The 24411-nt window shown below is 38.3% G+C and overlaps 1 protein-coding gene and 1 pseudogene across 1 annotated transcript; one reads left to right on the forward strand and one right to left on the reverse strand.

Annotated features, from left to right (window-relative positions):
- The first annotated feature begins 1522 nt into the window (after positions 1 to 1522).
- Positions 1523 to 2589, forward strand: SPESP1 (sperm equatorial segment protein 1). Its single transcript, XM_060164502.1, has 2 exons — positions 1523 to 1544; positions 1616 to 2589. The coding sequence occupies exons 1-2, from the start codon at positions 1523 to 1525 to the stop codon at positions 2587 to 2589; spliced, it is 996 nt and encodes a 331-aa protein (XP_060020485.1).
- Positions 2590 to 16192: 13603 nt separating this feature from the next.
- On the reverse strand, positions 16193 to 16645 carry LOC132531761 (large ribosomal subunit protein P1-like; annotated as a pseudogene).
- Positions 16646 to 24411: the final 7766 nt, after the last annotated feature.

Here is a 24411-nt window from a genome sequence, read left to right on the forward strand (position 1 = left end):
ATCAAATGGATCTCGGGGTATGCAAGACTTTTCTGAACATGACATAAAACACAGAGTCTCCTTTTAGAATCTAGATCTCTAGTAGACAAGTCTAGTGTCTTTCCACTATCACATTGACTCACTAAACTGTTCTGGTTAAGATTTTTAAAATTTAGAAATATAATTTCAATTTTGATTAAAATTCCATCTGGTCTTTCTAAGTTGTAACAGATGAGTTAAGGAAGAGAGGAGGTAAATCGTTTTTGGACTATTTTGTGCTTGCCAAAGAGCTGAATAAAAGTGCCTCCTGAGCAGAAAGTTTGTTATTTCATTTTGCCTGCGGAGGGAGGGTTCAGATAGAAGTTATTCATTAGTGTTTGGGAAAAAGTGACTTACTTCCTTGAATTAAATCAGTTTGTATCCATGACAGTGGCGAAATCAATTCAAAATTACATGTAACACAAAATTCTAGCACTTAAAATTAAAAACTTCTGACTCTGGAGTTGGGGAGTTGAGCAGAATTTCAGAATATATTATTCAATAATCTTTTCCGTTTTCCACATTGGAAATGAGAGGCTTCACCACTCAGATACTGCAAAATACCAGTATAAATAGAACTGCCATTTTGTTGTAAGAGTAAAATATGGATGATTTAAACCAGGAATCAGTAAACTTTTTCTGTAAAGGGCCAGATAGTATTTTCAGCTTCGTAGGCCATATCGTCTCTGTTCCAACTATTCAACTCTACTGCTGCAGCCCAAAGCAGCCATACACAATACATAAACAAAGGGGCAAGACTGACTGAGTTTCAAAAAAACTTTATTAATGAAAATATTTGGGTGGATGTGACCCACAGGCTGTAGTTAGATTTTTGCTGGTTTGAAGGCAGTGATATACCAGTAAATGTTTAACAACTGGCTTTTCCGAGAGGTGGGTACACCCTGACTTATGGTGTTTGCCCATTTACATGAGGCAGATACTCTCACCATGGTTGATTTCAAACTACCTACTTGATATCACTCATCAGGGAGGTGAAAGAGATAAACAATGGCATACCAGTATATAGCATATATAGCATTTATAACATACTAGATGTAAATAACCTCAAGAGCATAAATAATAGGAAAATGAAATAAAATAAAAGTGATAAGTTTTGAATATTACCTTGTTTTGAATACATTTACTTAATTGTAAATTCAGATAATTTAATTTTTAACAATGTCTGTGTTTACCATCTGGCTCACAAAATTCCTAAAAATTTAATAATTGGCTCTGGTGAGCCACTCTAAGCCTACTATGGCACACCACTGTGTTAGAGGACATAACCAAGAATTTTGTTTTAGTAAGTTGCCTACTGAATCATAAGTTATATGGGAGAGTAAAAGCAAAGAGATATAGAAAATTGTGTTAATATGTAACTTTTGCACTAATTTTGCTCATCTGTTTTAATAAGAATCTGAAAAAATAATTTTGTTCCTTTAAATGAGAGTTGACTGTGTCAAAGGTGCTTTATTTCTTGGTTCTTTATCTCAACTTTTAAGTGATGGCATATGAAGTAAATTTAGGTGAGTAGATTCTGTCAATATGTCATACATGATAATAAATGTTACTTATTGTTTGGATTTTTTCCCTTAAGGAATAACTGTGACGCCTGATGAAGAACAAAAATTGAATCATTATGTACAAGTTTTACAGAACCTAGTACTAAGTATTCCCACTAAGGAGCCAGGTCATCAGAAAAGATCAAAGTCTCCAAATAATGCTGATTCTGTAGGATCGAGGGTATCAAAATTTAAGGAGGTAAAGTTTACACATGATGAAGCTCCAGCTGAGAATGATGTTTTAATCAATCCTGTCAGTGAAGAAACTACAACTTTCCCTACTAGGGGCTTCACACTGGAAATAGAGGAAAAAAAACATACTAAAAGTACAGCTTTCTGGTCAATTAAACCAAATAACATTTCTGTTGATTTACATGCAAAAGAACCTTATATTGAGAAAGAAGAGCCAGAGCCAGAGCCAACTGTAAGTCAAACTGAGGCACCAGAGCAATTGCCAAGTGTTACTGAATCATTTACAAGTCAAGGTGTCACCTCTTTAATAAGTAGGAACACTGACTTGGATATTGCCACAGAAGGTGTTCCTCAGCTCTCAGGCAACTATGAAATGGAAAATCCGGAACCACACAATTTGTATAATAAAGACATTTTGAAAAAAATTGAAGATACCGGCTCACAGGTGCAACAGGTACCTCTTCCTGAGAGTTTCAAGCCAGAATATAGAGCAGACATTCGAGCCTCTAAAGAACACCTAAAACGAAGCCTTGCTCTAGCAGCAGCAGCAGAACATAAATTAGAAAAAATGTATAAATCCCAGATGTTACCACTAGGACAAAGCAGTGATGGAGTTGATGACATTGAAACTGTTATTAACGTGCTGTATAATTCTAGATCTAAATTACCTGAATATTTAGATATTAAATATGTTCCACCAGAGATGAGAGGAAAAGCTACTGCAGTATTCAATATATTAAAAACAGTATTATGTGTAAGCCAAGGAGAAACTCAAAACCTCATTAGGAAGTTATTAAACAATAATATAAAACTTTAAAAACTACTTGATATTCATGACAAAGTTGATCTAAGCTAACTGTGCATTCATTCACAGGGGAAATAAGCATATTAGTGATTCAAAAGTTGTATAAAAATATTTTCTATTGTAGTTCAATGTGCTAACATCTTTATATGTCATGTATTATGAAAAGTTTTCATATACACTAAAACCTAACAATTTAAAATAAAATTTTGGTTCAGGAGTTTGTAGTTTTTTCTCATTAATTTTAAAAGTTATAAAGATCTAATCCATAAAATGTTTAAGCTTTGATTTTACTTGAATAGGTTAGTAAATTCATCCATTTTATAAGACTTAAGAGACTTGTGCAGTCTGTATATGTCGCTGGTTTTCAATAATTGCATATAAATGTAAAATTTTAGGATATGTGGTCTTTATTACTCTTTCAGAGGATCTGAGTTTTCTATCTGAATAGCATAGTTGGAGTATGTATCAGAACTACTTTTATTTGAATATATATGTGCCGCCTCTGAAAGGTGGATGATACATTAAGATACATCCCTGTTCCTTTGTTGTTAAATACTTTTGGAGTATCAGTGAGGGACTGTAACCGGGATTTGTAATGAAATCATTCTCACTTATTTTCTCTTTTTGTTTGTTTATATACATATACACTGAAGCTTTGCAAATATTTTATTTGGGAGTATGACTAACACAATTTAGGTTAACTGTAATATTGTAATTATGGTACAGGTAATTCTGTTTCATGATTTGACCGGTATTATATTTAAATTCATTTATTTATTCACTTATCAAGTCAGTCATTTATAGTTTAATAAATATTTATTGACCTTTTACTATGTGCAGGACAAAATGCTGGGGATACTTAATTCCTTCTCTGTTTGAAATCGTATTATAGCAGCAAAGACAGACATAACTTCAACAATTTTTAAATTTCAGTTGTTATAGAAGTATGAGAAATTTGACCTCACCAAGACCAAGAATAATGGGAAAACTATCCTGAGAAAGTAGCATTTAAAGTGAGATCTGAAGGATGAGGGTGTGTGTAAGGGAGAAGGGAGCATTTCAGAAAGAGAGAACAGCACGTGTGAGTGCTCTGAGTTGAGAATGAGTATGGCAAGTTCAAGAAGTAGCTGCAGTATAGAAGGGCAATGGAGAGCATCTTAAGATGGAGCTGGTAAGGTACACAGGGTTGGAATAGATCTTGCAAGGCCTCAAATTGCATATGAAAGATTTTAGCCTTTATCCCATGATCAATGAGAAGCCATTAGTAGATTTTAAGCAAAGGCTAGGTATGATCAAATTTGTGTTAAAAAAAAAACAAACCCACTCTGGCTACGGTTTTGAAAGTAGGCAAAAGTTGAAGTGTACTGTGCGCAGGCCAAATTTAGCTTGGACTAAGATGGAAAGAAGTGACAGTTAAGAGGTAGAATCAACAAGATTTGGTGATTGAATGGATATGGTGACTGAGCGAGTAGCAGGGATCAGAAATAATTCACACACAATTAGCTATATTACAGAAAGGACTACAAAGGTTTTATTTCATAATAACACTTTTACCGTTTACTACTGTTGCTTTTTTTTTTTTTTTTTTTTTTTTGCGGTACACGGGCCTCTCACTGCCGCGGCCTCTCCCGTTGCGGAGCACAGGCTCCAGATGCGCAGGCTCAGCGGCCATGGCTCACGGGTCCAGCCGCTCCGCGGCATGTGGGATCCTTCCGGACCAGGGCACGAACCCGTGTCCCCTGCATCGGCAGGCGGACTCTCAACCACTGCGCCACCAGGGAAGCCCTACTGTTGCTTATTTTTAAAAAATAATTTTGCTATGGAAAATTTCAAACGTGCAAAATAAACAGATTAATAAACCCATGTACCCATCATCCAGTTTCAACAATTATCTACTAATGACCAGTCTTATTCCACCTAAACCACTTTCCCTCTTTTCTATTTTATGTTGGATTAAATGCCAGATACTTTTTCATTTCATCTGTAAGTATAGGAGTGTGAAGCTCTATAAGCTTTTTAAAAAACCACTACCACAATATCACACATAAAAATTTAATAATTCTTTAAATCATCAAATCTAGTCAATGTTCACATTTCTGATTGTCTAATAATTTAAAAAATTTAGTTTGTTTGAATGAAACTAAATAAATCCAAATGAAGTTTACACGTTGAGATGGATTGATTTGACTCGTTAAGTCTCTTTTAAACTACACCTCTTTTTTTCCTCTTGAGATTTATTTGTCAGCGAAATTGGTCATTGGACCTATGGTTTTATACAGCACAGATTTTGCTTATTATATCCCCATAGTGCCATTTAGTATGTTTTTGTTAAGTTGGTAGTTGACTCTAGAGAGGCTTTATCAGACTCAGGTTGGTTTTTTTGTTTGTTTTTGTTAAGATGTTGATGTATTCCTCAATCTGGTATGTTTCTTTTTGTATTATTAGCAGCCTATGATGATTATTACGTAGATAAATTGACCAAATGTTACAAGAAGGGGATATCATTCCTTCCTTTATTAGCTGGAATATGTCTATAAAGAGAAAGTTCCTCCCATATGTTGTTTGAGTCCGCAGTAGTCCCGTGTGTATTGGAAAGGTATCAAATGCTTGAATCTTTCTGTGTTTAACAGTTTTCAAAACAATTTGTTCATAGAATCCTCCAATGGTGCCCAGTTTTCAAAAATTAGATCTTTATTCTGTTAGAGCAGTTGTAGGCTTGCAGAAAAATTAAAAAGTACAGAGTTCCCACATACCTCCCTCTCTTCCCCATAGTTTCCCCTATTATTTATATCTTGTGTTAGTGTGGTACATTTGTTACAATTGGTGAACCAATGTTGATACATTATCATTACTGAAGTCCATAGTTTACATTAAGTTTTACTCTTTGTGTTGTACATTCTATCAGTTTTGACAAATGTAAAATGACATGTATCCACCATCACAATATCACACACAATGGTTTCACTGTCCTTAAAAGGCCTTGTGCTCCACTTATTCATCTCTGTCTCTCCCACCCCTCCAGCCCACGGCAACACAGATATTTTTACTGTCTCTATACTTTTGCCTTTTCCAGAATGTCAGATAGTTAGAATCATACGGTATATAACCATTTCAGATTGGCTTCTTTCACTTAGCAATATGCATTTAAGATCCCTCCGTGTCTTTTTGTTGCTTGAGAGCTCATGTCTTTTAGTACTAGATAGCATTCCATTGTACAGATGTACCATAGTTTATCAATTCACCTATTGAAGGACATCGTGGTTGCTTCCAAGATTTGACAGTTATGAATAAAGCTGCTATAAACATCTGTGTGCATGTTTTTGTGTGGACATACATTTTCAGTTGTGCCAGTTTTTTCACACTTTGAAAGTGAGGTACTTTAACAAACTTTTACATTTGGCCAATGTGATTGATGAAAAATGCTAGCTAGTTGTTGTTTTAGTGTATATTTATTAATTATGAGTTGGACTTCTTTTCATATTTATATTTTTATCTGTAGAAATGATCTGTTCATTTCTACTTCTCTACTGGTTTGCTCTTAGTATGCATACAACCTGTTAATATAATAAGAAAATCGGAATTTTGTGTCATAGTTTTACAGATATTTTGTCTAGTTTATTATTTGTATTTTGGTGTTTCCATGTAGACATTTAAAACATTTATAAATCAGATTTACACATTTTTTCTTTGGGTGTCTTTATGTTTTGTGTCTTGCCTTTCCCACTCTGAGATTTTACAGAATTCCCCTGTTCTATTATAGTGTTTTAATGGTTTTACCTTTTGAAAATCAGATTATTTTTCAGAGCAGTTTTAGGCAAAATTAAACAGAAGATAGAGATTTCCCTTATATCACCTATCCCCATACATGTGTAGCCTCCTCCATATCAGCGTCCCCCACCAGAGTGGGATATTTGTTACAATTGATGAGCCTACTTTGATACATCATTATAACCCAAAATCCATAGTTGACCTTTGAGTTCACGCTTGGTATTGTGCATTCTCTGTGTTTGGGTAAGTGTATAGTATCATAAAGAGTAGTTTCAGTGCCCTAAATATCCTCTGTGTTCTGCCTATTCATCCCTCCCCCTAATCCCTGGCAACCATTGATCTTTTTTAACTTCTCCATAGTTTTGCCTTTTCCGGGATGTCATATTGGAATCATATAGTTTGTAGGCTTTTCAGATTGGCTTCTGTCACTTAGTAATATGCATTTAAGGTTCTTCCATGTCTTTTCATGGCTTGATAGCTCATTTAGCTCTGTATAATATTCCATTGTCTGAATGTATCCCAGTTTATTCATTTGCCTATTGAACATTTTGGTTGCCTCCAAGTTTTGGCAATTATGAATAAAGTTTATGTAAACATACACATGCAAGCGTTTGTGTGGACACAAGTTTTCAGTTCCTTTGGGTAAATACCAGGGAGCACAACTGCTGGATCATATGGTAAGAGTATGTTTAGTTCTATGGAAACTAACTAACTGTCTTCCAAAGTGGCTGTACCATTTTGTGTTCCCACCAGCAGTGAATGAGAGTTTGTTTCTCCACATCCTCACCAGCATTTGGTGGTGTCAGTGTTCTGAATTTTTACCATTCTAATAGGTGTGTGTAGTAGTCTCATTGTTGTGACCTATTATTTTTTAATTAAACTTATTTTTTGATAAATATAAGTAAATATGCAGTTGTAAGAAATAATACAAAGAAATCTAGTTAATGTATTCCTTACTCATATCACTTATAGTAATATCTTTAAAAACTATAGTACAGTATCACAACTAATATACAAATATTGATACAAGATACAGAATATTTCCATCAACACAATGATCCCTCATATTGCCCATACAGTCACTTTATAGCCACACCCACTTTCGTCCTGCCTTCACCTCTCCCTAACCACTGATAACCACTGTACTGTTCTCCATTTTGATAATTTTGTCATTTTAAGAACGTTATATAAATAGGATCAAACTGTACATAATCTTTTGGGATTGACTTTTTTCACTCAGTTCTCCAGAGATTTATCAAGGTTGTTGCATGTATCATTAATTCCTTTTTTTTTTTTTTTTTTTTGCGGTACGCGGGCCTCTCACTGTTGTGGCCTCTCCCGTTGCGGAGCACAGGCTCCGGACGCACAGGCTCAGCGGACACGGCTCACGGGCCTAGCCGCTCCGCGGCATGTGGGATCTTCCCAGACCGGGACACGAACCCACGTCTCCTGCATCGGCAGGCGGACTCTCAACCACTGCGCCACCAGGGAAGCCCCATTAATTCCTTTTTATTGCTGAATAGCACTCCACAGTTTGTTTAACCATTCACCTGTTTAAGAACCTCTTGTTCTTAAACAGGTCAAGCACCTCTCCAGTTTTTGGCTATTACAAACAAAGCTCCTATAAACATTCATTAGTAGGTTTTTGTTTGAACATAAGTTTTCATTTCTCTGGCATAAATGCCCAGGAATGAAACTGCTGTGTTGTATTCAGTTTTATAAGAAACTCCCCACTGTTTTCCAGAGTGGCTGTATCATTTCATATAGCCACCAGAAATATATGAGTTTTTCTGAAACCTTGTAGGCATTTTGTCTTATCACTATTATTTAATGTTTATTTTAAAGTGTACAAATCAGTGGTTTTAGTATATTCATAAAGTCTGACAACCATCACACTATCTAGTTCCAGAATTTCATTGCCCCAGAAGGAAACCCTATGTCTCTCCCCTAACCCCTAGCAAGCACTAATCTGTGTCATGTCTCTATGGATTTTTCTATTCTGGATACTTGATATAATCATACAGTATCCTTTCATTTCACATAATGTTTTCAAAGTTCATCCATATTGTAGCATGTACCAGTACGTTATTACTGCTTATGGCTGAATAATATTCCATTATGTGGATATACCACATTTTGTTTATACATTCATCAGTTTATGGACATTTGGGTTGTTTTCACTTTTTGGCTATTAGAAATAATGCTGTTATATATGTACATGTGGACATATGTTTTAAATTCTCTTGGGTGTATACCTAGGAGCAGAATTGCTGGGTCATATGGTAACTTTATGTATAACTTTTTGAGGGACTTCCAAACTGTTCTCCAAAGGAGTGAACCATTTTACTTTCCCACTAGCAATGTATGAGGTTTCAGTTTTTCCACATCTTTCCTAACAGTTGTCAAAGTCTGCTTTTTTTTATTATAGCCATCCTTGTGAGAGTAAATTGGGTATATCATTGTGGTTTTGACTTGAATTTCTCTAATGTCTAATGATGTCAAGTAACTTTTCATGTGTCTATTTGCCATTTGTATATCATCTTTGAAGGAAAGTCTATTTAGATCCTTTACAATTTTAAAGTTAGGTTATTTGCCTTTTTATTATTGAGTTATAAGAATTCTTTATATATTTTGGATACTAGTTCCATATTAGATACATAATTTGAAAATATTTTCTTCCATTTTATCTGTTGTATTTTCACTTTTTTTGTTTTGTTTTGTTTTGTTTTGTTTTGTTTTGTTTTTTGCGGTACGCGGGCCTCTCACTGCCGTGGCCTCTCCCGTTGCGGAGCACAGGCTCCGGACGCGCAGGCTCAGCGGCCATGGCCCACGGGCCCAGCCGCTCCGCGGCACGCGGGATCCTCCCGGACCAGGGCAGAACCCGTGTCCCCTGCATCGGCAGGCGGACTCCCAACCACTGCGCCACCAGGGAAGCCCGTATTTTCACTTTTTAAATGGTATTGTTTGCAGCACAAAAGTTTTAAATTTTGATATAGTCAAATTTATATTTCCTTTTGCTACTTGTGTTTTGGTGTTATATCTAAGGAACAACTGCCAAATGCAGGGTCCCCCATTCAGTATGACTGGTGTCCTGTTACACAGAGATAAGAATGCCATGTGAAAACAGAGACACAGAGAGAACACCATGTGATGACAGAGGCAGAGATTAGAATGCCAAGGATCAACAGGCACCACTGGAGGCAAGGAAGAAGAAAGGAAAGAGTCTACCCAGAGTGTCAGAGGGAGAATAGCCCTGCTAACACCTTGATTTTGGAATTGTAACCTCCAAAACCATGAGAGAATAAATTTCTATTGTTTAAAAACCATCCAGTTTGAGATACTTTAATACGGCAGCCCTAGGAAACTAAAATAGCCAAGGTGTTTAATTTTTTTTTTCTTTTTTGGCTGTGCTGCAGGGCATGTGGGATCTTAGGTCCCCAAACCAGGGATTGAACCTGCACCCCCTGCAGTGGAAGTATGGAGTCTTAACCACTGGACAACCAGGGAAGTCCCTAATTTTTTAAAAAAATAAATTTATTTATTTATTTTTGGCCACGCTGGGTCTTCGTTTCTGCGCACAGGCTTTCTCTAGTTGCAGTGAGCGGGGGCTGCTTTTCATTGCAGTGCGTGGGCTTCTCATTGTGGTGGCTTATCTTGTTGCAGAGCATGGGCTCTAGGAGCGTGGGCTTCAGTAGTTGTGGCACATGGGCTCAGTAGTTGTGACCCGCAGGCTCTAGAGCTCAGGCTCAGTAGTTGTGGCACATGGGCTTAGTTGCTCCGTGGCATGTGGGATCTTCCCAGACCAGGGCTTGAACCTGTGTCCCCTGCATTGGCAGGCGGATTCTTAACCACTGCACCTCCAGGGAAGCCCCCTAATCTTTTTTTTAACATATTGCTTAATTCTATATGCTAATAATATTCATTAAGGATTTCTGCATCTATATTAATGATAACTATTGGCCTGTAGTTTTCTTCTTTGTGTGTGTGTGTGTGTGTGTGTGTGTGTGTGTGTGTGTGTGTGTACTGTCCTTGTCTACAAGTTTTGGTATCAGGGTAATATTGGCTTCATCAAATGTGTTGGGAGTGTTTCTCTTTCTTCTATTTTCTGGAAAAGATTGCATAAATTGGTGTTAATTCTTTCAACATTTGGTAGAATTCTCTAGTGTACCCTTAGTTTTCCATTGTCTGAAAATATCTTCATTTCCCCTTCCTTTCTTTTTTTTCTAAATTTATTTATTTTTTATTTTTGGCTGTGTTGGGTCTTCGTTGCTGCGTGCAGGCTCTCTCTCATTGCAGCGAGTGGGGGCTACTCTTCCCTGCAGCATGCGGGCTTCTCATTGTTGTGGCTTCCCCTGTTGTGGAGCACAGGCTCTAGGCACACAGGCTTCAGTAGTTGTGGCTCACGGGCTCAGTAGTTGTGGGCTCCACGGCATGTGGGATCTTCCCGAGCCTGGGATCAAACCCGTCCCCCCTGCATTGGCAGGCGGATTCCTAACCACTGTGCCACCAGGGAAGCCTCCCCTTCATTTCTAAAGGATATTTTTGCTGGACATAGGCTTCTGGATTGATAGTTTCTTTTCTCTCATCACTTGAAAAATGTACTGCTTTTTTCCTGCCTCCATGGTTTTTGATGAGAAATCCACTGTCATTTGTTTTGTTTTTTCTTAGGGTAAGATGTCACTTCTTTCTCACTGCTTTCAAGGGTTTTTCTTTCACTTTAATTTTGAGAAGTTTACCTATAATATGTCTTTGTGTGGATTATTTTGGATTTATCCTGTTTGGAATTTGTTCAGATTCTTGAATCTATAGGTTTATGGGTTTTGCCAAATTTGAGAACTTTTCATTCATTATTTCTTTGAGTACTTTTTCAACTCTACCTTCTTCTCTTTTTCTAGGACTCCAATGACAGGCATGCTAGATCTTCTATTATAGTACCATGGGTCCTGGGGCTCTCTCCATTTATTTTTTGTTTACTTTCTCATTCAGATTTGGATAATTTCTATTATTCTGCCTTCAAGTTTACTTTTTCTTTCCTCTGTTCCCCACCCCCCGCCCCACATTCTTCTGTTGAGACCATTCACAGAGCTTTTTGTTTCAGTTATTTTCTAATGCTAAAATTTTCATTTGGTACTCCTTTATATCTTCTAATTCTTTGCTAAGACTCTATTTCTTTGGGGAGATTTTATACTTTTTCATTTATATCAATCATGTTTATAATGTTCATTGAAGCATTTTTATGATGACTGCTTTAACATCTTTATCATATAATTCTAACATCTCTGTTATCTTGGTGTTGACATCAGTTGATTATCATTCCTGCTGGGTAGTGGTGAAAGTTCTGACTCTCCACTAGGCCTCATCTGATACCACGGTAGTGGTGAGCAAGAAGGATGACTTATTATTGCTGAACGGAGATGGAAGTCCAGGCTCTCCATATGGTCTCCACTAACATGTAGTGGGGGATTCAGTACACCCAACAGGGATGAAAGTTCTGGCTTCTTACTCAGCCTTCTCTGACACCACGCTGGTGAGGGCAGCATCCCTACTTGGCTTTTGCTAGTGGAGATGGTTGGATTGGAGGTCACAGTTTTTCTGTACTATTTGGCTGGAATAGAGTGGTTACTGGCTAAAAGTTTTCTAAATTGCTAGCCTGCCCCTTCCAAATCCTTTGGCTAAAGAGAGTGGCTTTTATGAGATTTTTATGTATGTGCCTTCTCCTGTTTCTGGGTTGTCAGCTTCTTTAGCTCCAAGTCTGGGATATATGAGGCAAAGAAAGAAATCTGGAGAATGCAGTACCATGTCATTTCTTGGGTTCAGAGGTCTTTAGCCAGTATACCTTTTTTTTGGTCCATCTTTTATAGTCTACTTATGTCTGTTTTATATATGATGTCCAGGGATTTTAGTTGTGTTTAAGAGTTTGTACTTTATCCTAAAGACAATAAGAATATTTTTAAAGATTTTAAGCATTTTTAACAAATCATTCTATTTGGCTACAGTGTAGATAAAGGATAGGAAGGAACAAGACTGGAAGTAGAGGCCAGTTAGGAGACTTATAGGAATCTGGTGAAAGATGATGATGTTCTGGATTTGGATGGTAACAGAGGAAATAGAAATAAGTAGTTGAATTTGAGAGATATTTAGGAATTAGGAATCAATAGAATTTGGTGATTGATGTACAAGACAAAGCAAGGAGTCAGGAATGATTTCTATGTTTCTGACTTGAGCCATTGGGTACATGGTAGTGTACTTTGTTTTTTTAATAGCATTTATCATAATTATAATTTTATAGTTATTTGTATAATTATTTGTTTAATGTTTGTCTCCCCTCACCAGACTAAGTCTAGGAGAGCAGGGGCCATGAGAGTTTTGTTCATTGCTGTAATCCTAGCACTTAGCACAATTCCTGGCATATAATTATATGTTCAGTAAGTATTAACATATTACACTATATTTAAGAGAAAGCATGTTTATGGGTGAGATGATTTTGGAAATGTTATTTTTGAATATATTAAATTTAAGATGCCTATGAGATGTGTCCCAGTTAGATATATTGGTCTAGAGCTTAAGAAATAGCTGTAAATAAGTATTTGGGAGCTATCTGCATATAAATGGAAATTTAAGCCATTGAAGTGGGGGGATTCTCTATATAGTATATAGGGAAGAGAAGAAGACCTAGAACTAAGGCTTAAAGAAGTCTAATTTAAAGAGACAAATAAGGAAAAGGAGCTCCTAAAGCAACTGGGGGTAAGAATAGAGAAGTAGAAGGTATACTAGGAAAAGTATAGTTATATAGAAGCCAAAGGCAAAATATTTAAAGAAAGAAGGAGGAGTTAACACTGTTGTAACTGAGAAATTGAGCAAGATAAAGTCTGAAAATCATCTACCCAATTAGTGCAAAAATGGTTGTGGTAGAGGTGTTGATGAGGAAGGCATATTGGAAGAGTAAGTTGAGATAAGAAAATGGAAATAGAAAATGTAGACAATTCATGAAGTATTTAACTGACTAGAATGAGAGAAAAAGATGATATCTGGAGGGGAAAGTAAAACCCAGGGAAACTATTTGTTTGTTATTTTCAGATAGGTGAGACTAAGTCATGTTTAGGAGCTGATGAGAAGGAGCCAGTAGAAAAGGAGAGGTTGAAGATAGTTAATGGAACAAATGAGATCCAGAGCACTGGTAGAGGATTTTTACTTTAGATGAAAAGATATAACATCTCCTTTATTGCAATAGGAGGGAAGGAGAAAGAATGGGTTGAGATAAAGGTGGGCTTATAGGTTCGGTAGCAAAAAACTGAGGGAATTCCAGATTGTAGCTTCTATTTTTTTTTAGTGTAGCTTCTATTGTCTTTTTTAGTGATGTAGAATACCTGTTGATATTGAGTGAGTTAGAAGGTTTAAAAGCAATAGCATATGTGAAGGGACTAGTACATACTAAGTGCTTAATAAATGATAGCTTTGTGTTACTTGCAGCTTTAAAGAGGTTTCCTATGGTTATATAGGGCCAGTGCCGTATAGCGTGATTTGAGAACATTCAAAATATCTCCTTTATATTCTGGCAAAGTGCTTGAAACTCTATTTTGAGAAAATGTTTACATTGGATTAAGGCATTTTAAGATACTGTTTTATGTGTTCATATTTTGGTGAAATATATTTTATATATATATTTTTTTTTTTTTTTTTTTTTGTCACACCACATGACATGTGAGATCTTAGTTCCCTGACCAGGGAGCGAACCTGTGCCCCCTACAGTGGAAGCTTGGAGCTTGGAGTCTTAACCAGTGGACCACCAGGGAAGTCCCAGTGTTAGCTCTTTTTGTTTGTTCATTTGAAAATTCTTTCTTTAGTCCTTGCTTTCCAAGGTGCATATGATAGTGTAAATTTTATTAAGAGTTTTGTAGTATGAGCTCTTATATTTAGGTCACTGATCCATTTTGAGTTAATTTTTGTATGTGGTGTGGGGTAGGAGTTGAACTTTATTCTTTTGCATGTGGATATCCAGTTGTCCCAGCACCATTTGTTGAAGAGACTATTTTTCCCCAATGAATGGTCTTGCACCGATGTTGAAAATCAACTGGAATAGATAAATGAGTTTATTTCTGGACTCTCAATTCTATTTCATTGATCTATATGTTTATTCCTATGCTATTATGACACTATTTTGGTTACTGTAGATTTGTAGTAAGTTTTGAAATGGGAAATGTGAGTCCCCCAACTTTGTTTTTCTTTTTTAAGATTGTTTTTGCTATTCAGGGCACCTTGTAATTCCATATGAATTTGAGAACTGGCTTTTTCATTCCTGAAAAAAAATGGCTGTTTGAATTTTAAAAGGGATTGCATTGAATCTGTAGATATCTTTGGGTAGTATTTCTGTCTTAAAATAGCAATATTCCATCAACAAAGGATGATTTTTTTAATTTAGGTTTTCTTTAATGCCTTTTAACAATGTTTTGTATTTTTTAGTGTAAAAGCCTTTCACCTCTTCGGATAAATTTTTTCCCAGGTACTTCATTCTTTTGAATGCTATTGTAAATGGATTTGTTTTCAACTTGTTCATTGCTGATGTCTAGAAACACGACTGATTTTGTTGGTGTTAACCTTCTACTGTGCAACTTTTCTGAATTTATTTGTTAGTTATAGTAGCTCTTTTGTGGATTATTTGAGATTTCTATATATAGGATCATGTCGTCTGCAAATACAGATAGGTTGACTTCTTTTCCTTCTGGGTGCATTTAATTTCTTTTTCTTGCTTAATTACTCTGACTAGAACTTCCAGTAAATGTTGAATAGCAGTGGTGATGATGATGGTGATGAAGTGATCATCTTTATCTACTCCCTGATCTTAAGGAGAAAGCTTTCAGTGTTTCACCATTGAGTATGATGCTAGTTGTGGGGTTTTTATAAATGCCCTTTATCATGTTGAGAAAGTTCCAATCAGTTCTAGTTTTTGAGTGTTTTTATCATGAAAGGGTGTTTGAGCTTTGTCATATGCTTTTTCTGCATCAGTTGAGATGATAACATGGTTCTTTCATTTATTTTATTAATGTGGTGTATAACACTGATCGATTTTCTTATGTTGATCCACACTTGCATTCTTGGGATATATCCTGCTTGGACATGGTGTCTGATCTTTTTAATATGCTGCTGGATTCTGTATGCTAGTATTTTGTTAAGGATTTTTGCACCTACATTCATAAAGGATATTGAGCCATGATTTCTTGTAATGTGTTTATCTGACCTCATAGAATGAATTAGGAGGTATTCCCTCCTTTTCTTTTTTTTTGGAAGAGTTGTGAAAGATTGTCGTTAATTTTTCTTTAAATCTTTCGTAGATTCACTTGTGAAGCCATCTGGTCCTGAACTTTTCTTTCTTGGGAGGTTTTTGATTACTGATTAAATCTGTATTGGTTATAGGTCTGTCAAGATTTTCTATTTCTTCTTGAGTCTGTTTTTGGTATCTGTGTTTCTAAGAACTTGTCCATTTCATCTAGGTCTAATTTGTTGGCATACAATGGTTCATAGAATTCTTTTATAATTATTTTTATTTCTGTAAAGTAGGTAGTAATGTCCTTATTTTCATTTCTGATTTTAGTTATTCGAATCTTCTCATTCTCCTTCTGTGTCATTCTAGCTAAAGGTTTGTCAATTTTGTTGATTTTTTCAGAGGACTAACTTTATTTTCATTGATTCTATTTTCCTATTCTCTAAGTCTGTTATCTTCACTCTAATATTTATTATTTCCTTTCTCCTTTTAGCTTTGTGTTGACCATGTTCTCCTTTTTCTAGTTCTTTAAGGTGTAATTATTTTTTTAAGAGCTCAGCTTTTTATTGAACATGTTACTGAAGAGGTTTAGTCAAAAAGACCAAAGCCCATGTCATCATCAGACTCTTCAGATTCTTCTTTCTTTTATTCCACTTACTCTCCTCAGCTGGGGCAGCAGTGGTGGAGGGGGCAGGACCTCCTGCTAGTGCAGCACCAGCTGCTGGGGCAGGTCCACCTGCCCCCACATTGCAGATGAGGCTCCCGATGTTGACATTGGCCAAAGCCTCTGAAAACAAGCCTGGCCAGAAAGGTTCAACATTTACACCAGCTGCTTTAATGAGGACATTGATCTTATCCTCTGTGACCGTCACCTCATAGTCGTGCAGGATGGGGGCTGAGTAGATGCAGGCGAGCTCCGAGACGGAGGCCATGGTGCGGGCCAGTGCTAGGCAGGGGCTGCCAGGCGCAGTGCTAGTCGCCGGATGAAGTGAGGGCCTCACCCCAATGCAGCCTTAGCTTCCTTGGAAGGACCGAGCACCTTAGCGGCAGCTGAGGAAAGGGCTAAGGTGTAATGTTAAATAGTTATTATTTTTTTAAATTTTTTGGCTGCATCACGCGGCATGTGGGATCCTAGTTCCCCGATCAGGGGTGGAACCCATGTCCCCTGCATTGGAAGCACAGGCACCAGGGAAGCCCCTAAATTATTTATTCAAGATGTTTCTTCTTTTTATTTTTTTATTAATTAATTAATTTTTATTTTTGGCCACGTTGGGTCTTTGTTGCTGCGCACGAGCTTTGTCTAGTTGTGGCGAGCAGGGGCTACACTTTGTTGCGGTGTGCAGGCTTCTCATTGCAGTAGCTTCTCTTTGTTGCGGAGCAGGGCTCTAGGTGTGCGGGCTTCAGTAGTTGTGACACACAGACTCAGTAGTTGTAGCTTGCAGGCTTTAGAGCGCAAGCTCAGTAGCCGTGGTTCATGGGCTCAGTTGCTCCACAGCATGTGGGATCCGTCCAGACCAGGGCTCAAACCCACGTTCCCTGCGCTGGCAGGTGGACCCTCAACCACTGCGCCACCAGGGAAGTCCTCTTCTTTTTAATGTAGGCATTTACTACTATAAATTTCCCTCTCAGCACTGCTTTCATGGCATCCAAGACATTTTGGTATATTGTATGTTCATTTTCATTCGTCTCTAAGTATTTTTTACTTTCCCTTGTAATTTCTTCTTTGATCCATTGGTTGTTTGAAAGTGCATAGTATAATTTCCCCATATTGGTGAATTTTCCAGTTTTACTTCTGTTATTGATTTCTTGTTCTTTTCTATTGTGTTTGGAGATAATATTTTGAATGATTTCAATCTTTTAAAATTCACTGAGACTTTTTTTGTGGACTGATATATTGTCTAGTTTGGTGAGTGTTCTATGTGCACTTGAGAAGAACAGGTATTTTGCTGTTGTTGGGTGGAATATCCTATATATGTCTGTTAGGTCTAGTTTGATTATAGTGTTGTTCAAGTTTCTTTCTGTTCTATTTCCTTATTAATCTTCTATTTAGATGCTTAATACATTATTGAAAGTGGGATATTGAAGTTTCTATTATTCATTCTATTCCTTCAACATTTTCACCATATATTTGGGAGCTCTGGTATTTTGTGTGTATATATTTATAATTGTTATATCTTCTTGACGAATTGACCCTTTTGTGAATATGTTTTGCTTTTTCTCTTGTAACTGTTTTTCAATTAAAGTCTATTTTATCTGATAGCAGATAGCGGCCCACATTTCTTTTGGTTACTGTTTGCATGGAATATCTTTTTATATTCTTTTACTTTCAACATATGTATGCCTTTATATCTAAAGTGAATCTTTTTTGACAGCATATAATTGGATCCTGTTTGTTTGTTTTCACTCATTCTACCAATCTCTGCATTTTGGTTGGAGAATATACATTTAAAGCAATTACTGATAAGGACTTACTTCTGCTATTTTGCTATTTTCTGTATGTCTAATATCTTTTTGTCTCTTATTCCCTCTACTACTCTTTTCTTTTGTGTTTAGTTGATTTTTGTAGTGAACTTTTTTGATTCACTTCTAATTTCCCTTTGTGTATAATTTTTAGATATTTTCTTAGTAGTTATAAAAGGGATTACATATAACATATTAAATTTATAATGATCTAGTTTGAATTGATACCAACTTCAACAGCATACAAAAACTCTGCTCTTATAGAGCTCTGTCTTCACCCCTTTATGTTAATGTTGTTACAAATCACATCTTTATACACTGTGTGCTCAATAATAGATTTATAGTTTGTAAAATGCATTTTCTTTTAATCATGTAGGAAATAAAAAGTGGAGTTAGAAACTAAAACTACAGTAATGCTGGCTTTCATGATTACCCATGTAGTTACTTATACTGGAGACCTATATTTCTTTTTTTTTTTTTTTTTTTTTTTTTTTGCGGTATGCAGGCCTCTCACTGTTGTGGCCTCTCCCGTTGCGGAGCACAGGCTCCGGAGGCGCAGGCTCAGCAGCCATGGCTCATGGGCCCAGCCGCTCCACGGCATGTGGGATCATCCCGGCTCGATGCACGTCCCCTGCATCGGCAGGCGGACTCTCAACCACTGTGCCACCAGGGAAGCCCCCTATATTTCTTCATACAGCTTTGTGTTACTAACAACTGTCCTTTTATTTCAACTTGAAAGACTCCCTTTAGCATTTCTTGTTGGTCACATCTACTGATAAGGAATTCCCTCAGCTTTTATCTGTGAATGCCTTAATTTCTCCCTCATTTTTGAAGGATAATTTTGCCACATGTAGAATTCTCGATTGACAGCTCTTTTTCTTTCAGTACTTAATTATGTCATCCCATTGCCTTTGGCTCCATGGTTTCTTCTAAGAAATAGGCTGCTAATCTTATTCAGGATCCATTGTACATAATAAGTCACTTCTCTCTTGCTGCTTTTAAGATTCTCTCTTTGTCTTTCAACAGTTTGATTGTGTCTCAGTGTCTTAATCTGTTGGGCTGGTATAACAGAATGCCATAGATTACATGGCTTAAAAACAACAGAAATTTATTTCTCACAGTTCTGGAGGGTGGGAAGTCCAAGATCACGGTGCTGGCAGATTCACTCTCTGGTGAGAGTCTGCTTCTGGTTCATAGACAGCCATCTTCTCACTGTGTCCTCACATGGCAGAAGAGGCAAGAGAGTTCTCAGAGTTCTCTTTTATAAAGGCATTAATCCCATTCATGAGGGAAAAGCTCTCATGACCTAATCACCTACCATAGGCCCCACCTCCTAATACCATCACATTGGGGGTTAGGATTTCAACATGAATTTGGAGAAGGTGGGGACACAAACATTCATTCTATAGCACTTAGTATGGATCTCTTTGAGTTTATCATACCTGGAGGTCATTGAGCTTCTTGGATATGAAGATCCATGTCTTTAATAAAATTTGGCGAGTATTCAGCCATTATTTCTTCAAATATTCTTTCTACTTCTTTCTTTTTCTCACATCCTACTAGGACTCCCAAAATGTGTGTGTTGGTACATTTGATGGTGTCCCATGGGTCCATTAGGCTTTGTTCACTTTCCTTTATACTTTTTATTTCTGTTCTTCAGACTTTTATAATTTCAATAATCTTATCTTCAGGTTCATTAATTCTTCTGCCTGTTCAGACCTGTTGAACCTCTCTAGTGAATTTCTCATTTAAGTATCGTACCTTTCAGCTCCAGAATTTCTATTTGGTTCCTTTTCATAATTTGTGTCTCTTTATTGGTATTCTCATTTTGTTCTTTATTTTCCTACTTTCTTTTAGTTCTTTGACCATGGTTTCCTTTAGCTCTCTGATCATATTAAAGATAATTGATATAAAGTCTATGTCTTTTTGTCCAATGCCTGGATTTACTGCTTCTTTGTATGTCTTGTGACTTTTGTTGAAAACTGAACATTTGAATATTACAATGTGGAAACTTTGGAAATTAAATCTCCTCTTCCCCAGGATTTGCCATTTTGGATTGTCTCTGACGCTTCAGTCACCTATGGTTTAGTGACTTTTCCAAATTATTTTTTCAAAGATTATATTCCTTGCCATGTTTTGTTGTTGAAGTCTACATTCCTTTAGCTTATGGTTAGCTAGTGTTTTGACAGAGATTTCCTTGAATGTTAGGAGCTAAAAACAAACAAACAAACAAGCAAGCCACCTCTCCTAGTCTTCACAGATTAGCTCTGTGCTGGGGCAAGCTGTTTTGCCTTAGCCTTCGCTTCTTGCTTGTACCAAGTCTAGAAATTAGCCAGAAGTGAAGGTTTAGGATCTTCTCAGGTCTTTTCTAAGTATGTGTGTGATTTTCTAAATTCCCCAACATACTTAGAAACTTCCCTTCTTTGGCCAGCTTGCCACCATCATCTTGGATCCTCCACATCTACTACACAACTCTTTTGTTTTTAGCTGCCTACTTCAACCCAAAATTCCAGCACCTTCCAGCTCTCCAACCCAATTCTACATCAAGCTCTGAGTCCTTCACAGGTCAAAATGCCTCAAGAGACCCTGATAAATATTTGTCAGTCTCCTCAGGGTCTGTGTTTAGCAGCACAAAGAACTGGCAGTAGCTTTGGCTCTGTAGATTTTGGGGGGTTTTTGGTTTTTAATATAATTATTTTAGGCAGAGTACCTCTCCCACTATGGAAAGAGAATTTTCCTTCTCTGTGGAGTGTGTTCCATGAGTCATGGGAAGGGCCTGGTCTCCCATTTGCATCACTAACTGTAGCAGGGGTGAGCAACTTTACAATTTCAACATCGGCTAGAAAACTAATACTAAATTAGCCCACTCAGGAGCAAAGGCAGGCTTTACTGCCAAATACCTCGGCTGCTCTGGACATCTCTGTGTTCTTGCTTTGAAGGAATGACTAGGAGTCTGGAGGCAGGCTTCTGGATTTGTCTCTACTAGAGTGGGTTGGGGTTCCTTACATCCTTATTCAGCTCTGCAGGAGTGAGCTGAGCAGGCAACTAACCCCGGTGGCCAGTTCCATTGACTGGGCTTCCTCAGTCCTGGGTACTTTGTCCCTATGTAGGTGGCAGGAGATGGGGATAGGGCCAAACTTCTTACAAACTTCCCAGCGGTCACTGACATTTCTTGAAGGAGCCAGGGGTTGTCAGATGAGTTTTCTGGTCTGGGTCACCAAGACGGGGTCTGAAGGATGTGTCAACCAGTAGCCTTTGGGCTTCACTTTCAGTCACAAAACAGCCTCCCCTGCCCAGGTTTCATAGATCTGTTCCCGTGTGGTGGTGAAAATCAACGTGGCCTTCAGAAAGCCTAAAATATTACAACTTGTGAACACAGGAGGATGCCCTAACCCACCAGCACACAAGAGCATTTTAAAAAAACATTAAAATGTTTTCAACTGTGAAATTTCTTAGATTCTCAGTGTGTTAAAATTGGAGGAGATCTACGAGCTAGGCTGACCGCAGCCCCTCACTTTACAGATGATGAGACAGAGGTCACAAGAGGGGAGGCCTTGCTCAGGGTCACCCTGAAAGCCAGTGGCACAACCAGGACTGCCCCAAGTCCACCCACTGCCCTCACCACCAGTTTGGGGACGAAGGTCCGCACATTCTCCTTTTCTTATTCTTGCTTCTCCTCAGAGCTCATCTTTTGAATTCTGTGCCCATGTTCCTTCTTATCTAGTCCTACTACCACTGCCTTAGTTAAAGCCTCTTGTCCTCTTGCCAGGATGGTGATGATGGTAATAATAATATTAATGATAGCAGCAGCTGACACTGATTGAGCCCTTACTGCTCACCAGACCCTGTTCTAAACTTTACAAGTAGGAACACTTTAAAATCTAACAGCCCTTTGAGGGAGATACTAGTATCACTGTCATCTTATAGATGAAGAAACTGAGGCACAGAAAAGCACAAGGTCATAGAGCTGGTAAGTGGATTTGAATTTGGGCAGTTTGACTCTGGAGTTCATGCTCTCAACCATTTGATTAAACTGCCTTTAGGGGATATTAGCATAATGGGTAACAATTACTACCCCATTTTACAGACCAAGAAACTGTCTTGGTGAGATTAAGCAAGGGCATAAGGCTAGTAAGGAGCAGAGCTGGTTCTCAGACCAAAGCCGTGGCTCTTAAACACCAGTTATACCTCTTCTTGTCATCATGACCACCCTGCCCCCATCAAACTGGCAAAATCTAAACCTCCAACAGGAAGGCCAAGAAGCACTATTTTTAACAAACAAATTTAAGAACAGCTGGTGTCAGGAGTTTGGGATTGACATGTACACACTGCTGTATTTAATATGGATAACCAACAAGGACCTACTGTATAGCACAGGGAACTCTGCTCACTATTCTGTAATAACCTAAATGGAAAAAGAATTTGAAAAAGAATAGATACATGTATATGTGTAACTGAATCACTTTGCTGTATACCTGAAACTATCACAACAGTGTTAATCAACTATACTCCAATATAAAATAAAAAGTTAAAAAAAAAGAACCACTGGTATCAATGGTATCAAGATTAAGGGACTTTGGAATCAAACAGTACAGAGCGTGGAATCCTGGGCCTATCACTTTAACCCCTTTAAGCTTCATTTCTCTCTTCTCTAAAAAGGAATATTAGTTATTTTAAACCATAGCTAGTATTTATCACCTGCTCACTGTTGCCCAGGCCCACTGCCTCACATGCAGTTTCAACTGATCACAGTGCTGTCCCACCAGGTTGTGGTGGCAGTTAAATGAGATAACACCAAGTGTTGACCCAGCATGGGCTCACGCTCAGCAGATAATAGCTATAATCTTAGCCACGATGATTGCTCTTCGTCCATTTTGTGTCTGCTCCCTGCTGGATAGGAAGATTCTCATAGTTATGATGTGTGTCTTACACATTTCTGTGTCTGACCAGGGTCTGGCTCGTAGCCGGTGTCCGGTCAATCTGTAGAAATCTGTTGACACAAAGGCCGAGAGCATGTCCTCTGCTTGCTTCCAAGCCCTTAATGATTTTTTGGCTGAAATGAGCCTCTTGCTTTTCATTTTGTTCCAGCTGTTCCCAGTTCTTCCATGAACCTGAGCTATACATGCTTCAGTGATTGTGTTTTTGCTTTAGGGATCAGGGACAGCATAGGGTGGATTTTTGAAGATTTTGCAGACGAGGATGGAAAACCCGGGCAGCTTGGACCAGCCACTGTCACAGTGTAACGGAAGATGTGAGCTGACACCCTGGTGGCCAAGGTGGGCGGTGATCTCTCCAAACTTTTCCGTCTGCATCTGAGGTCTCATGAGGCTCATCACTGCGGCTATGGGAGTGTTTCTCTTGATGTCACCCATGAAGTGGGGTGACCACTGCCTTCCTACATCACAGGGTCACTGTGAAGATCAAATCAAATGACCACATGCTTGTGGAGGCTTTTGCTAACTGTAAAGCTCTGTACTGGGGCTAGGCCTTGGTCAGGTGGGCGTTTGGTTCTCAGTGAGTTGCCCCTCCCCTTGGTGGAGACGTCCCTCTCCCAGGACCCAGGGCCTAACCTTCTCATTGTTCTCTTCTCCTACGCCTCTGTTCATTCAGCTCAAGCCAGGCTGGACTTTCCTGTCTTGCTTCTGGATTCTTTCAGACCCACCTTCCTTATCTTTGCCCCCTTGCTTTCAAATTCTTAGCTGACATTTTAATTTTTCTACAGAAACCAGAGTCTTTACAGCATTTCCATCTTACTTTAGCAGTGCACTGTGTCTGCTGGTAAGTCTTATTTGGCAGTCCTGGCTCATGGACCACTGCCTGAGCATGCAGCTGTCTGATAAGCTCTTAGCCATGTGGGGGAGGTCGTCTGTTCCTGTCTTCATCACACACATGCAAGCCTCCTGTCTCCCGGAGCATCCTGTCACATTGCTTGTCCCAAGCCAAGATCTCGCCTTTCAACAGAACCTCATTCAGTCTGTTTCCTTACTGACCTCATGTCATTCCATCAGCATGATCTTCTGGTCCCTTGGTGGCCCTCTGAGTCACTCCAGCTGATGGGATCTAACCCAGACTTCTGAGGAACTGAACCTACTGCTGGTGCCAGGAGCTAACAGGCAGGGAGCTGTGAGTGGGACTTGTGCCTAGGACACCTCAGTATAGACACAGCAGGTCCCACAGGAGGATCTGTTCCCTGCCAGTTGCCCTCAGAAGTCCTGGGCAAAGGCTTGAAGGGCAAGGATCACTAGTGTCCAAGTAGGGGGACCAACTGTCCCAGCTAGCCGGGATCCAGGAGTTTTGCGGGGCACAGGCCGTTCATTGCTAAACAGAGAAAGTCCTGGTCTTCCTGT

This window comes from Lagenorhynchus albirostris, chromosome 1 (genome assembly GCF_949774975.1).
Source record: "Lagenorhynchus albirostris chromosome 1, mLagAlb1.1, whole genome shotgun sequence".
Lineage (NCBI taxonomy): Eukaryota > Metazoa > Chordata > Mammalia > Artiodactyla > Delphinidae > Lagenorhynchus > Lagenorhynchus albirostris.

Excerpts from the sequence above, each read along its gene's own strand:
- SPESP1 (XM_060164502.1), top strand. The coding sequence starts at position 1,523 with ATGGCATATGAAGTAAATTTAG. Across the intron at positions 1,545-1,615 it reads GGCATATGAAGTAAATTTAG|GAATAACTGTGACGCCTGAT; the intron begins GTGAGTAGATTC and ends TTTTCCCTTAAG.